This window comes from Lithobates pipiens, unplaced genomic scaffold (assembly GCF_037356315.1).
Source record: "Lithobates pipiens isolate NorthernLeopardFrog02 unplaced genomic scaffold, aLitPip1_a1.2 Scaffold_22, whole genome shotgun sequence".
Classification (NCBI taxonomy): domain Eukaryota; kingdom Metazoa; phylum Chordata; class Amphibia; order Anura; family Ranidae; genus Lithobates; species Lithobates pipiens.
In genome coordinates, this window is record NW_027507784.1 from 41,419,850 (window position 1) to 41,435,751 (window position 15,902).

Below are 15,902 nucleotides of genomic sequence, written 5' to 3' on the forward strand. Positions count from 1 at the left end.
CAAGGCCGTTGGATGTGTCCTCTATAAGCCTACCCCACTTTGCGAGTCCTCCGTTTTGTAGCAAGCAAAGCAGCATAAGCCCCGGTTCACACTGCCCTGACTTGTCATGCGACTGGAGCAGGGGTCCTCAAACTGTGGCCCGCGTAGGTCATTTACCCAACCCGCGGGAGGTGTGTTCAAGTGAGGCACGGCGGATGCCTTGATTTCAATCACTACTTCCAGGCCAGTCTTCTCATCTGGCCAACGCCATCTTGGCCACCTCCTGGGCTTTATGAGCTGCATCCACCCCCCCAGGTCACACTCATCAGCTTCATCCTGTCCCTAAGACTGTCTGGGGCTGGCCGGCTGGCCTGCCCTGCCCCACAGATCTAGCTGATATTTTCCCCATCCTCGCAGCCAGGCCTCATATTGGCTCCTGTTGCACAGGTGTGGCTACATTGATGGGCACCGGAGAGGCTGCCCTGATGGGCCCCGGAGAGGCTGCCCTGATGGGCCCCAGAGAGGCTGCCCTGATGGGCCCCAGAGAGGCTGCCCTGATGGGCCCCGGAGAGGCTGCCCTGATGGGCCCCAGAGAGGCTGCCCTGATGTTGTGTACCTCTGTGAAGAGGGAATGCCTCAGGTAACCATTGTTTGGTGCGTACCTGTGCCCTTGGTGCCCTGTAAAGCCTCTGTATCCAACGGATGTATTTAGTGCTAAATCCATAGTGTTTCAGGACCTCCAATAGATAGACTCACTCCACAGAGTCAAATGCCTTTTCCGCATCTAGTTAGGCGATTACCCTAGCACTCTAATCATCGCGGGGAATGGAGAGGTTGAGAAAAAGGGGTCTTAGATTAATAACTGTTCCCTTGCCCAGCATGAACCCCATCTCATCAACATGGATCAAATCTTCAATCACAGTAGAGAGGCGATTCGACAATACTTTTGCAAGGATTTTGGCGTCGACATTTAACAGCGATAGCGTTTAACAGTCTATACGAGGCATATTGCTGAGGGTCCTTACCAGTTTTGGGAATGAGCACTATAACCTCTTCCAGCATAGACTCAGGGAGTATGTCCAAGGAGGATAGATCAGAAAAGAGTGTTGTAAGTTTGGGGGCCACTACTTCCGTAAAATTAGCACACAATTCAATGGGAAGCCCATCTGAACCCGGGGTCTTACCCGCCTGTGATCTACCTATGGCCGTTTCGATTTTTTCCAAGGTGATGTTGGCTTCGAAGTGTTCTCCAGCCTCGTCATGCAACATTGGAAATACAATAGGCTCTAGAAAGGTATCTAGGTCATCCTGAGACTATGCAACCCTGGAGCTTGCGACTATGCAACCCTGGAGCTATACAAAAAAAAAACTGCCAAAATTCCTTATTAATCAATTCTGGGGCTACTATGAGGTGTCCTCCATATTCAAATACTTTTTGTTGGGAGTGGAACAGGGCCTTTTTAGTATTATCCACCCTCAAATAGGGAAAGCTGTCTCAGGGTTCGCTGCCAGGCCCGATACCTATCCGGGGTTGTAGCGGAAACGTACTCTTCCTCCAGTCCTGGCGCCTCAGTCTCCAGAGATTCTAATGAGTGGGACGTCTCCCTCTGAAGTGTCTCTGTGCGGGAGATGTATGACCCTCTGATCCATGCCTTAAAAAAGTGTCCCATGTCACTGGGGGGATTCAGATTCTCCATTAGTATTCCAGAAATGACACACCGATTCCACTATATGTTCCTGCAGTCTATCGCCCGTTGCCCAGAATCATGGAGAGACGAGATAGTCTAGAGCCCGGGGAGGCAGACAAGGAGAGGGTCAGGCTAAGTGGAGCATGGTCAGAGATGCCCCTAGAGAGTATATCGGCCTCGGTAACCCAACTAAGGGCAGCAGGGGATGCAAACGCCAAATCCAACCTCAATAGGTTGGATTTGGAGACACAAGCAGCTGGATGCATGTGTCTCCAGACATCGAACAGACCACTTTTTAGTGAACTCTTTGAAAGGACAAAGCTCTGCGATGGTTTTTGGAGGCCGAGTTATACATTCAGTGGCTATGGACACCAAATGCTGGACTTGGGAGCATGCCCGCAAGGTAACTCCACCCCCCACCCCGGGAGGAGGGTGCCCCCAAAAGCTTGCCAGTGTCCTGTCAGCTAAAAAAGGATCAGCCTATAACCCAGGGGCTAGCTAGGAATACTCAGGTTGTGTCCTGTACTGAAATATTACAAGTTGCTGTTGCTGTACCGAACTCACCTACCAAGAAAAGAACAGATAAACGGCTTTGCAAATACCAGTGTACACTAAAACAGCTATAACAAAGACACCCTAACATTCATATAATAGAAAGGTAGCTGAAAAGGTTGCTCCCCTGGTGAAACCTTTTGAAGTTTTAAGAAAAAGATTGCACAATATTTAGAACGTCTGTAGTGGAAAAACTCTGGATAACCAGGGGAAGAGATTATAACCTCCACTGTCAATTTTACTGCTCTTTGGGCCTTTTTAGATTTTCCTCCACTTTTCCTCCACTTAAACAGCTAGATAGATAGATCATACAGTTTGTTTTGCGTTCAACAAGAAATTTGAATGGAAATAAAGAAAAAAAAAAACAGCTGACTTTGAGTATGTGGATGGGGAAATCCTTCTCACTGAGTTATTGTATTCTGACAGTAGGCAGATTTTCCTTTTGGTCAGAATAGACTGATCAATGCTGGCTGCTGATTGAGTGGGCAAAATCCAATAGGGTGGTCCATACATGGATAAAAATTCTGCCAGTCTCTGCTGAAACATCCAAATTTTGATCCATGCATGGCCAGCTTTTGCTGCCCCTGTGACACCGGTTTCCCCAGACAGGATTTATATTGTAACATAAATAATTTTATGACCTGTAAGATACGGTGCCTTGCGAAAGTATTCGGCCCCCTTGAACTTTTCAACCCTTTGCCACATTTCAGGCTTCAAACATGAAGATTTAACATTTTAATTTTTTGTGAAGAATCACCAACAAGTGGGACACAATTGTGAAGTGGAATGAAATCTATTGGATATTTTAAACTTTTTTAGCAAATAAAAAACTGAAAAGCGGTGCGTGCAAAATTATTCGGCCCCTTTACTTTCAGTGCAGCAAACTCACTCCAGAAGTTCAGCGAGGATCTCTGAATGATCCAATGTTGTCCTAAATGACTGATGGTGATAAATAGAATCCACCTGTGTGTAATCAAGTCTCTGTATAAATGCACCTGCTCTGTGATAGTCTTAGGGTTCTGTTGAAAGCACAGAGAGCATCATGAAGACCAAGGAACACACCAGGCAGGTCCGTAATACTGTTGTGGAGAAGTTTAAAGCCGGATTTGGATACAAAAATATTTCCCAAGCTTTAAACATCCCAAGGAGCACTGTGAAAGCGATCATTTTGAAATGGAAGGAGTATCAGACCACTGCAAATCTACCAAGACCTGGCCGTCCCTCTAAACTTTCAGCTCAGACAAGGAGAAGACTGATCAGAGATGCACCCAAGAGGCCCATGATCACTCTGGATGAACTGCAGAGGACTACAGCTGAGGTGGAAGAGTCTGTCCATAGGACCACAATCAGTCGTACACTGCACAAATCTGGCCTTTATGGAAGAGTGGCAAGAAGAAAGCCATTTCTCAAAGATATCCATAAAAAGTCTCGTCTAAAGTTTGCCACAAGCCACCTGGGAGACACACCAAACATGTGGAAGAAGGTGCTCTGGTCAGATAAAACCAAAATCCAACTTTTTGCCCACAATGCAAAACGATATGTTTGGCGTAAAAGCAACACAGCTCATCACCCTCAACACACCATCCCCACTGTGAAACATGGTGGTGGCAGCATCATGGTTTGGGCCTGCTTTTCTTCAGCAGGGACAGGGAAGATGGTTAAAATTGAGGGGAAGATGGATGCAGCCAAATACAGGACCATTCTGGATGAAAACCTGTTGGAGTCTGCAAAAGACCTGAAACTGGGATGGAGATTTATCTTCCAACAAGACAATGATCCCAAACATACAGCAAAATCTACAAAGGAATGGTTCACAAATAAACGTATCCAGATGTTAGAATGGCCAAGTCAAAGTCCAGACCTGAATACAATCGAGAATCTGTGGAAAGAGCTGAAAACTGCTGTTCACAAACGCTCTCTATCCAACCTCACTGAGCTCGAGCTGTTTTGCAAGGAAGAATGGGCAAGAATTTCAGTCTCTCGATGTGCAAAACTGATAGAGACATACCCCAAGCGACTTGCAGCTGTAGTCGCAGCAAAAGGTGGCTCTACAAAGTATTAACGCAAGGGGGCCGAATCATTTTGCACGCCCCACTTTTCATTTTTTTATTAGTTAAAAAAGTTTCAAAAATCCAATAGATTTCGTTCCACTTCACAATTGTGTCCCACTTGTTGGTGTTTCTTCACAAAAACATAAAAATTTTATATCTTTATGTTTGAAGCCTGAAATGTGGCAAAAGGTTGAAAAGTTCAAGGGGGCCGAATACTTTCGCAAGGCACTGTACATGCTCTGGCAAAGTCAAAGTACATTTTGATTTTTTTTTTTTTTTTTTTTTTTTAATTACATGTACAAGTCACATTTAGGGCCTGTTCACACCAAAATGCCTTGTATTCTGCCTGACCAAATTACACCATTGCACGCATTACTTATTATAAACGCATTGCAATGCAGTCCACCACTTTGCACCACGGCCAACAGAACTTAATGAACGATCACTGTGGGGAAGATTTACTAAAAACTTGTGCACTCAGAATCTGGTACAGCTGTATATGGCAGCCAATTTGCTTCTAACTTCAGCTTTTTTAATTAAGTTTTAACAATAAAACCTGAAAGCTGATTGGTTTCTATGCAGAGCTGCACCAGAATTTGCCCTCTCCAGTTTTAGGCTGGGTTCACACTATTGCGAGTTGGATGTGGAAATCTGCATCCAATTGCAGATTTTCCTCATCCAACTCGCATATCAGAAGATTGTGATTGGCTCTCAATTGTGCCGTTTCACACATCTCAAGAGCAAATTACATGGGAGTCCTATGTGTCTTCTAGTCTGTTTCAGCCAAAAATTCTGACCAAAATCGGACATGAAGCAGCGAACAGGGACGCACCGGGAGCCTGCTGTATGCTGCTCCGTATGGCAGCGTGAACCCAGCCTTAATAAATATACCCCCCATGTGACATTCCATTAACGTTCATTAAAAAAGGGGACGGGGGGTATAATGGGGTGTTTAAAACCATGCGACGTACCACAATCCTACCACACACCAGCGGCTGCATTCACTGGTGTGAACAAGCCCTTAGGAGATATAAACAAAGATATTCCTCTGTAAAAAAAAAAAAAAAAAAAATCACACTAATCTGCCAAAATTAGGACAATTACATAGTTTTGCAATTCCAGGCGCAATTCTTCTGGTGAAATATCTGCAAACTCTGTAACCATAGGCGTCCGCAGCAGGGGGCAAGGGGGGTCAAGTGCCCCCCCCCCCCCCCCTGGAATCCCCAAGGTGTTTTTTTTACTCCACCGGCGGCTGCATCCTCCGCTCTCTCCTCTGGATCACAGAGCTGGCTGCCTCTGTATTCGGCGGCCGCTCTGTAACATGGCCCCCCCCCCCAGACCTGCTTGTGTGATAGTAGAGAGAATCAACGTTCCGCCAATCACACAAGCCGGTCTGGTGGGGCCGTGCTACAGAGCGGCCACCGTACACAGCCAGCCATCGCTTTTATCCATAGGAGGAGATGCTGCAGGTACAGCCCGCCCTGTGTGCCACAGTGCCTGGATAGGAGGATCGGGGGGGGGCTGCCAATTCTATCCAACTTATTTTACTGTCCCCAGTTCACCTTGTGCTCCCCCCAGTGCTCTCCTCCACCACACTCTCCTGCCCCCCCCCCAGTGCTCTCCTCCACCACACTCTCCTGCCCCCCCCAGTGCTCTCCTCCTCCACCACACTCTCCTGCCCCCCCAGTGCTCTCCTCCACCACCACACTCTCCTTCCCCCCCAGTGCTCTCCTCCACCACCACACTCTCCTGCCCCCCCAGTGCTCTCCTCCACCACCACACTCTCCTGCCCCCCCCCCAGTGCTCTCCTCCTCCACCACACTCTCCTGCCCCCCCCAGTGCTCTCCTCCACCACCACACTCTCCTGCCCCCCCCAGTGCTCTCCTCCACCACCACACTCTCCTGCCCCCCCAGTGCTATCCTCCACCACCACACTCTCCTGCCCCCCCAGTGCTCTCCTCCTCCACCACACTCTCCTGCCCCCCCAGTGCTATCCTCCACCACCACACTCTCCTGCCCCCCCAGTGCTCTCCTCCTCCACCACACTCTCCTGCCCCCCCCCCAGTGCTCTCCTCCACCACCACACTCTCCTGCCCCCCCAGTGCTCTCCTCCTCCACCACACTCTCCTGCCCCCCCAGTGCTATCCACCACCACCACACTCTCCTGCTCCCCCCCAGTGCTCTCCTCCACCACCACACTCTCCTGCTCCCCCCAGTGCTCTCCTCCACCACACTCTCCTGCCCCCCCCAGTGCTCTCCTCCACCACCCTCTCCTGCCCCCTCCCCCAGTGCTCTCCTCCACCACCCTCTCCTGCCCCCCCCCCAGTGCTCTCCTCCACCACCACACTCTCCTGCCCCCCCCAGTGCTCTCCTCCACCACCACACTCTCCTGCCCCCCCCCCAGTGCTCTCCTCCACCACCACACTCTCCTGCCCCCCCCCCCCAGTGCTCTCCTCCACCACCACATTCTCCTGCCCCCCCAGTGCCCTCCTCCACCACCACACTCTCCTGCCCCCCCCCCAGTGCTCTCCTCCACCACCACACTCTCCTGCCCCCCCCAGTGCTCTCCTCCACCACCACACTCTCCTGCCCCCCCAGTGCTCTCCTCCACCACCACACTCTTCCCCCCCCCCAGTGCTCTCCTCCACCACCACACTCTCCTGCCCCCCCGCAGTTCTCTCCCCCCTGCTCTCCCCATCCCACTCTAGCCACCATCTCAGTGCCCTCCAGAGTAACTTCCAATACAAAGTGAAGATGAATTATCTGTTATATAACACACATGTATTACCAGTGGAAAGATTTTCTTGAGATTGTTGAAAAGGGGCGGAGCATGAGCGGCCTTAAAATGATGCCCCCGCATGGAAAAAGTTCTGCGGACGCCCATGCCTGTATCATACAAAACATAAAGAGTGAACAAATGATAAAGAAAAAAAAAACACAATATAAAAAAAACCAATTACAATACTTTCTAAACATATTTTTTAAATACAAATGGAAAAAATAGAAAAGCCCTTTCAGTGAGCCCTTGTACTTGATTTGTAACATTGTTACAAACAGGTCAACTTCCCTAAAGTGGGATACACACTATAAGAAAATCGGGTGAACGATCATCCAATTTTCTCATTATTTCACAGCAAATGAACCGATGAATAAAAATTCATACGAAAAGGCTTTTTTTTTTGTCGTTTATTGTTTCTGATCATGCGCAGTCTCTCTTTTCTGATTTTACTTGTACGAAAACAGTTCACATTAAAACAAAAAATGTTTTGTCCCCGTACAAGTGTCTTGTCCCTTCGGGAATCTTCATACGAAAATTCAGAATCGGCTGCGGAAAGTTGTGTACACACTGTACAAAAATTCTCTGGAGGAAAAATGTTTCCCTGATTTTCTTGTAGTGTGTACGAGCCTTAACAGAGAACTATGTCTCATCTCCTTGAGCCTATTCCCACCCACCATTCTGCTGTCCAATGAAAGAAGCCTTATTGGCTACTGACAGGTTAGCTCCAAGTCAAGTCTTTAGAAACAAATTAAAACAGCAGCGGGGCATATGCAGAATTACCTTGGTCTTCAGTCATTCTGAATGAATGAAGGCCAGGCATGTACTGGCAATAGGAACTACCTGGAGTTTCCCGGTGGGCCAATGGCTCAGTGGGCCACTCTGATGTAAAAAGGGCTGGTGATGGGACACTCTGATGTAAGGGGGCTGCTGATGGGACACTCTGATGTAAGGGGCTGCTGATGGGACACTCTGATGTAAGGGGCTGCTGATGGGACACTCTGATGTAAGGGGGCTGCTGATGGGACACTCTGATGTAAGGGGCTGCTGATGGGACACTCTGATGTAAGGGGGCTGCTGATGGGACACTCTGATGTAAGGGGGTGCTGATGGGACACTCTGATATAAGGGGGCTGCTCATGGGACACTCTGATGTAAGGGGGCTGCTCATGGGACACTCTGATGTAAGGGGGCTGCTCATGGGACACTCTGATGTAAGGGGGCTGCTCATGGGACACTCTGATGTAAGGGGGCTGCTGATGGGACACTCTGATGTAAGGGGGCTGCTGATGGGACACTCTGATGTAAGGGGCTGCTGATGGGACACTGATGTAAGGGGGCTGGTAATGAGACACTCTCATGTTAGGTGGTGCTGATGGGACACTCTGTTGTAAGTGGCTGGTGGTGGGACACTCAAAATGTAAGTGGGCCAGTCTGGATGAAGTCCAGGGCCAAATTTCTGTCCCAGTCCAGCCCTGGACATGAGCTCCTTTGTATACACAGAGCTGAAGAAAGTATTTAATAAGTTAGCCTTCTCTTTGTCCCCAGTCACCCACTCTAGATTATTTTGTAAAGGTCCTACTTGCTCAGACCTGACCTTTTTACTATTAATATATTTGAAGAATTTTTTGGGGTTTGTCTTACTATCTTTTCCATTCTGTCGTTTGTTTTGAATTTTTGCATCCTTGATTTCCTTTTTCCATATCCTGTTATATTCTTTGTAATATTTAAACGATGATAGTGTTCCTTCATTTTTATATTTTTTAAAAGCACTTTTTTTATTATTTATAGCCATTTTAACTTTGGTGAGCCACATAGGTTTTAATTTTGCACTTAAAAGCATTCAACTCCAAGTTTGGCTGTTTTGAATGCTGTCACTTTTTTAAAATCTGGCGCCTTTAAGGCTTCAGTAATCCAGGAGTGATGTCATGGCATCGCTTCCAGCTTACTAGATTGTAAAACCTGATCAAAGCTGATTCCGATTTTGTTCAGGTCTCTGGCCAGCCGGTGGGATGGGAGAGCCTGGGCGAGCCACGGAAGGCGGAGGGGCAGGGGGGGGGAGACACCCCCTCCTGCTGCTTGTGATAACAGCCGAGCAGCATTATCCCGGTACAACCCCTTCCAGCCTACTTGTGTTTTGTCAGCGTGAAGGAGATATAATGAGCTTCAGCTCCTTCTACTGGCCGTAATGCAGTCTTTGCCTGATTTTCTCTATTCTTATAAAAGAAAAACATATTTGATCTTGAGAGAAAATAATCTTGTAACATTTGCTTTTGTCCACCTTTGCACAGAATAAATGTACATGCAGTTTTAAAGAATGGCCACTAGATGGTGCCACCTTATGGCCACTAGATAGCGCCACCTTATGGCCACTAGATAGCGCCACCTTATGACCACTAGATGGTGCCACCTTATGGCCACTAGATGGTGCCACCTTATGACCACTAGATGGCGCCACCTTATGGCCTCTAGATGGAGCCACCTAATGACCATTAGATGGAGCCACCTAATGACCATTAGATGGAGCCACCTAATGGCCACTAGATGGAGCCACCTTATGGCCACTAGATGGAGCCACCTTATGACCTCTAGATGGAGCCACATTATCATCTCTAGATGGCACTTTATAGGAATAAAATAGTTTATTACTATGAATGATCATCAGCTCAATCTAGTAGCCAGAATGCAGCATTTACTTAGTTCACTGCTGTTAATCTATTGTTAAAGGGACAATTAAACTTTAGAACTGAGTAGAAAAGCCTGTGGTCTGCCAGCATGCTGCAGAGAAGGACCATGGCTCTCTGTGTGAGCGCAGTGGTCTCCCTGCAGAGGTTTGCCTTGTCTCCTGTGAGAGCATGTTGCCATGCTCAGGAGTTGGAGCCGATGAATCGCTGCACTCACAGTTCTTTCTTAGCCTTTTGGAATTGAGTGACGCTTGACATCAACTCAGAAGACTTCTGGTGAAAAAGAGGTACTGCAGGGGCTAGCTACAGATTGAAGGTAAGTATTACAGCCAGAGCTTGTCTTCTTCTAAAAATAAACTCTAATGAAAAATTATCTGGTAGTTTGCCTTTAAACTCCGAAATAGAACAACAGCACCCGTTCACTTTTTTTTCTTTGTTTTTGCAGTCTTGGCCTTGCAGTCAATCTCAGAAGCTGCTTCCATCTCTCCTCGCCTGCCCAAACAATTGGTCATGACCGCCATCATTGTGGCGAACCAGGAATCGCTTAACCTGGATCAGTTGTCTTTGAGCTGGGAACATAATGGGCGCCCCCTGGTGGAGTACAAAGATAATATCATGACCTCTCATGAGCCCAGGGCATTGATGCCTCAGGAGAAGTTGCATATGGGTAACGTCTCTCTGATCCTTATTAATATCACCAAGAACGACACCGGAAACTACACCTGCATGATCGAATATGATGGGACGCAACAGATCATCCAATACTATCTTCAAGTAGAGAGTAAGGTTGAACCAATAAATCGTTGTAATGCAATGAACAGGAAACAAAATCTGGAAAATAGGCAAAAAAGAGTCTTGCTTATCATTTTAGAACAGCATTTCTCAACTTTTTCAGTTGTAGCACCCCTAAAGCTATGCAAAATCCTGAAGCACCCCCGCCTCCCATCACATCAGCTTCACCCCTAGATATCAGAGACCACTTATTTATGAGTCTTACCATACATCAGCATCCCCCATCATATCCAAGGTTCTTCATCACATCAGAGGCCCCCTTTCACATAAGAGACCCCATCACATCAGTGTCGCCCCTAGACATCAAAAACAACCTATTTATGAGTTTCACCATCACATCAGCATCCCCCTATCATATCTGAGATTCTCCATCACATCAGAGGCACCCCTTCACATCCGAGACCCCATCACCTCAGAGTGCCCCCATACTTCAGAGGCCCCTCTATACGTGAGCCCCTCCATCTCACGAGCATTGCCCCATATATCAAAGACCCTCTATACATGAGTCTCATCATCACATCAGCATCCCCCTATCATATCTGAGATTCTCCCTCACATCAGAGGCTCCCTTTGACATCTGAGACCCCATCACCTAAGAGTACCCCCATACTTCAGAGGCCCCTCTATAAGTGAGTCCCCCCATCTCATGAGCATTACTCCTATATATCAGAGACACCATATACATGAGTCCCACCATCACCTCAGCATCCTCCCCATCATATCAGAGGTTCTCCATCACATCAGAATCCCCCTTCACATCAGAGACCCCATCACCTCAGATTTCCCCCTATACCTCAGATGCCCCTTTATACATCCATAAATTAGAGACCCCCTATATATATGAGTCCCACCATCACATCAGATGGTGGGACATTATATCAGAGGTTCTCCATCACATCAGAGTCTCCCATCAAATCAGAGTACCTTCTAGTCCTCAGGGGCTACTCTATACATCAGAGTTGCCCATTGCAGCAGAGTCACCCCTATATATCAGATACCCCCTACCCAAATAGAACTTCAGTGCAGGGGCGTAACTAGAAATCATAGAGCCCCATAGCAAAATGTTGTATGCCCCCCCCCCCCCGCAAACAGCCCCCCTCCCCACAAAAAATGGTGGGCTCAAATTAAATAGTGGGCGTGGCTTAAAGGGCGTGGCTCAAAGGGGTGTGGTTCAAGTCTGAGATGAAGGAAGGAGGGAAGGAAGGAAGGAAAGAAAGAAAGAAAGAAAGAAAGAAAGATAGGAAGGGAAGGAGAGAGAAGGAAAGAGAGGGATGGAGGGACAACAGGCCCAGATCCTACACCACAATAGCAATATATGTATTCCAGAAAGTTTAACAATCAACAGATAAAGATACTCCAAACACCTGGTGTTAGTGCTTCAATTATCACAGCACCATGGTTGTTATGGTGTCAGGGTGATTAAAGCGCATTATTTCTATTATTACATTGTAGAGTCCCTCCTTACATCAGGAATTCCCAGTAGCCTCCCCCTTTACATCAGGTGCCCCCAGTAGAGTCCCTCCTTACATCAGGTACCCCCAGTAGAGTCCCTCCTTACATCAGGTGCCCCCAGTAGAGTCCCTCCTTAAAACAGGCATTCCCAGTAATGTCCCTCCTTACATCAGCTGTCCCCAGTTACCAGTGGCGTCACTAGGGTTGGTGTCACCCGATGTGGAAAAACACTGCGTTATCCCCCTCCCCCCATAGTCCTCCATCAGTATAGACCCTCCTCCATCAGTACAGACCCCCTGGACAAACCAGCCCCATCTGTACTGACCCCCCAGGACAACTCAACCCCCTCCATCTGTACAGACCCCCTCCAGGAGTACAGAACCCCCCAGGACAATTCACCCCCCCCAGGAGTACAGACCCCCAGGAGAATTCACCCCCCAGGAGTACAGACCCCCAGGAAAATTCACCCCCCAGGAGTACAGATCCCCAGAAGAATTCACCCCCCAGGGAGTACAGACCCCTCCCAGGAGAATTCATCACCCTCAGGGGTACAGACCCCCCCAGGACAATCCCCCCTCAGGAGTACAGACCCCCCCAGGACTCACTGTGCTCATCTCCGTGCCTTTTACAGAACCAGGGGGCGAAGCCTGGGTGGCAAGAAAGCGGACAATAGAAATGGAGCTCCACTTCTATTGCAGCCGCTTTCAGTGGTCTTAACTGGTCTTCTGTAAAATGGTGACGGAGACAGAAATGACCAGTGCCGCGGACCTCTAGCGACTTCAAGGGAAAAAAAAGTTGCCAAGTACAGTATGCATTCCTCATCCTCCCCAGGCCCCACTCGGCTGCAGGCCCCATATGCTTCAGTGTACTGAGGAACTCTGGTTGAGAAACACTATTTTAGAAACACTACAGTTTCTTCTGCAATATGAAATATTTCAGGGTTGCACTTGCTCAGGGATAGGGGTGGGGTTTACTTTGACTCTATTAGAACTGTAAACTAATGGGCATGAGTCTTTTTTTTCAGCCTAAATTACTACATACATTATTTAGCCAAAAGGATTTGGACGCTTGACCATCACACCTACATGAGCTTGCTGGACTTCTCATTCCAAAACCAGGACTTGGCGTCCACTCTTCTGGGAAGGCTTTCTCCAAGATTTTGGAAGGTGTCTGTGGGAAATTGTGCTCATTTGTGCAGTCAGGTGCTGATGTTGGATGAGAAGACCTGGCTCACAATCAAAGTTCCAACTTATCCCAAAAGAAGTTCAGTAGGGTGGAGGTCTGTTCCTCCACACAAAACTCATCAAACCGTGTCTTTATGAAGCTGGCTTTGTTCACAAGGGCACAGTCATACTGGAACAGAAAAGGGTCCTCATAAACCTTAAGGTTGGAAGAGCACAATAGTCTATAATGTATTTACATAATGTAACATAGCAGTACCCATCACCGATTGTCAATGTTCCACAAACCAGCCATATAGGGTACATAAAATATAGTCATGATCAGATTAATGTTGAAGAGGAAAGATTAACACTGAAACCCTAGGGTTATACTATTAGTATAGAAATGTATGATGGTATTTGGTCAGGGTGGATGGATTCTAAACTTCTCCACACCAAAGGATTTCCGCAGTTTCCTTCGTTGGGTGTCTGAATGGTTCCAATGATAAAGCGGAAGTTTAGTTATGGATATTTTACATATGTTACATTGATCCAGTTTGGACCGATGGAAGCATGTACAGTTTCTCGCAAAAGTGAGTACACCCCTCACATTTTTGCAAATATTTTATTCTATCTTTTCATGTGACAACACAGAAGAAATGACACTTTTCTATGATGTAAAGTAGTGAGTGTACAGCTTGTATAACAGTGTAAATTTGCTGTCCCCTCAAAATAACTCAACACACAATGTCACAACACACAGCCATTAATGTCTAAACCGCTTGTAACAAAAGTGAGTACACCCCTAAGTGAAAATGTCCAAATTGGGCCCAACGTGTCAATATTTTGTGTGGCCACCATTATTTTCCAGCACTGCCTTAACCCTCTTGGACATGGAGGTCACCAGAGCTTCACAGGTCACCACCGGAGTCCTCTTCCACTCCTCCATGATGACATCACGGAGCTGGTGGATGTTTGAGACCTTGCGCTCCTCCACCTTCCATTTGAGGATGCCCCACAGATGCTCAGTAGGGTTTAGGTCTGGAGACATGCTTGGCCAGTCCATCACCTTTACCCTCAGCTTCTTTAGCAAGGCAGTGGTGGTCTTGGAGGTGTGTTTTGGGTTGTTATCATGTTGGAATACTGCCCTGTGGCCCAGTCTCTGAAGGGAGGGGATCGTGCTCTGCTTCAGTATGTCACAGGACATGTTGTTTCCTCAATGATCTGTAGCTCCCCAGTGCCGGCAGCACTCATGTAACCCCAGAACATGACACTCCCACCACCATGCTTGACTGTAGGCAAGACACACTTGTCTTTGTCCTCCTCACCTGTTTGCCGCCACACACGCTTGACACCATCTGAACCAAATAAGTTTATCTTGGTGTCATCAGACCACAGGACATGGTTCCAGTACTCCATGTCCTTAGTCTGCTTGTCTTCAGCTGGCTTTCTTGTGCATTATCTTTAGAAGAGGCTTCCTTCTGGGATGACAGCCATGAAGACCAATTTAATGCAATATGGTCTGAGCACTGACAGGCTGACCCTCCACCCCTTCAACCTCTGCAGCAATGCTGGCAGCACTCATACATCTATTTCCCAAAGACAACCTCCGGATATGAGACTGAGCATGTGCACTCAACTTTTTGGTCGACCATGGCGAGGCCTGTTCTGAGTGGAAACAGTCCTGTTAAACCGTGTGGTCTTGGCCACCATGCTGCAGCTCAGTATCAGGGTCTTGGCAATCATCTTATAGCCTAGGCCAGGGATGTGCAATTAGCGGACCTCCACCTGTTGCAGAACTACAATTCCCATCATGCCTCTGCCTCTGGGTGTCATGCTTGTGGCTGTCAGAGTCTTGCTATGCCTCATGGGACTTGTAGTTCTGCAACAGCTGGAGGTCCGCTAATTGCATATCCCCGGCCTAGGCCATCTTTATGTAGAGCAACAATTTTTTTTCTTCAGATCCTCAGAGAGTTATTTGCCATGAAGTGCCACTTCCAGTGACCAGTATGAGAGAGTGAAGCGATAACACCAAATTTAACACACCTGCTCCCCATTCACACCTGAGACCTTGTAACACTAACGAGTCACATGACACTGGGGAGGGAAAATGGCTAACTGGGCCCAATTTGGAAATTTTCACTTAGGGGTGTACTCACTTTTGTTGCCAGCGGTTTAGACATTAATGGCTGTGTGTTGAGTTATTTTGAGGGGACAGCAAATTTACACTGTTATACAAGCTGTACACTCACTACTTTACATTGTCGCAAAGTGTCATTTCTTCAGTGTTGTCACATGAAAAGGTATAATAAAATATTTACAAAAATGTGAGGGGTGTACTCACTTTTGTGAGATATTGTATATGTCATACCTGTGAGATCCTCGTGGGAGCTGGAAATCACTGTAGTACGCATCGCAACTACAGTGGTCACTGTTAGTTTCTTGGGGCTTTGCATTGAGAAAATTCTAAGTGTTTTCTGAATAGGGCCCCAGCTCAGCGGATGACCCCCTGTATTCACTAAGCAGAAGGGCGACTCCTCAGCACGAGACCCAGAAGCTAGTGGAGATCACTGTAGTAGGGCTTCCAACTACAGGGATTTCCAGCTTCCACGGGAATCCCACAGGTATGGCATATACAGTACTTACGTCCAATAGAACTACAAATAAACTTCAGCTTTAAACTGCCGCACCAAGTATCAATTGTCTAGGTACAAATATCTTCCAATATGCATTTGGATACAGGATGGAGCCAACACAATTTGGGAGCC

At 47.5% G+C, this 15,902-nt stretch overlaps 1 protein-coding gene across 1 annotated transcript in view; it reads left to right on the plus strand.

Annotated features, from left to right (window-relative positions):
- Nucleotides 1-10,181: 10,181 nt before the first annotated feature.
- LOC143923660 (uncharacterized) overlaps nucleotides 10,182-15,902 on the plus strand; it is a 37,649-nt gene continuing 31,928 nt past the window's right edge. Inside the window, exon 1 of the mRNA XM_077447469.1 lies at nucleotides 10,182-10,511. Coding sequence (XP_077303595.1) covers nucleotides 10,241-10,511 — 271 coding nt within the window. The 5' untranslated portion in view covers nucleotides 10,182-10,240. The remainder of the gene's footprint in view (nucleotides 10,512-15,902) is intronic.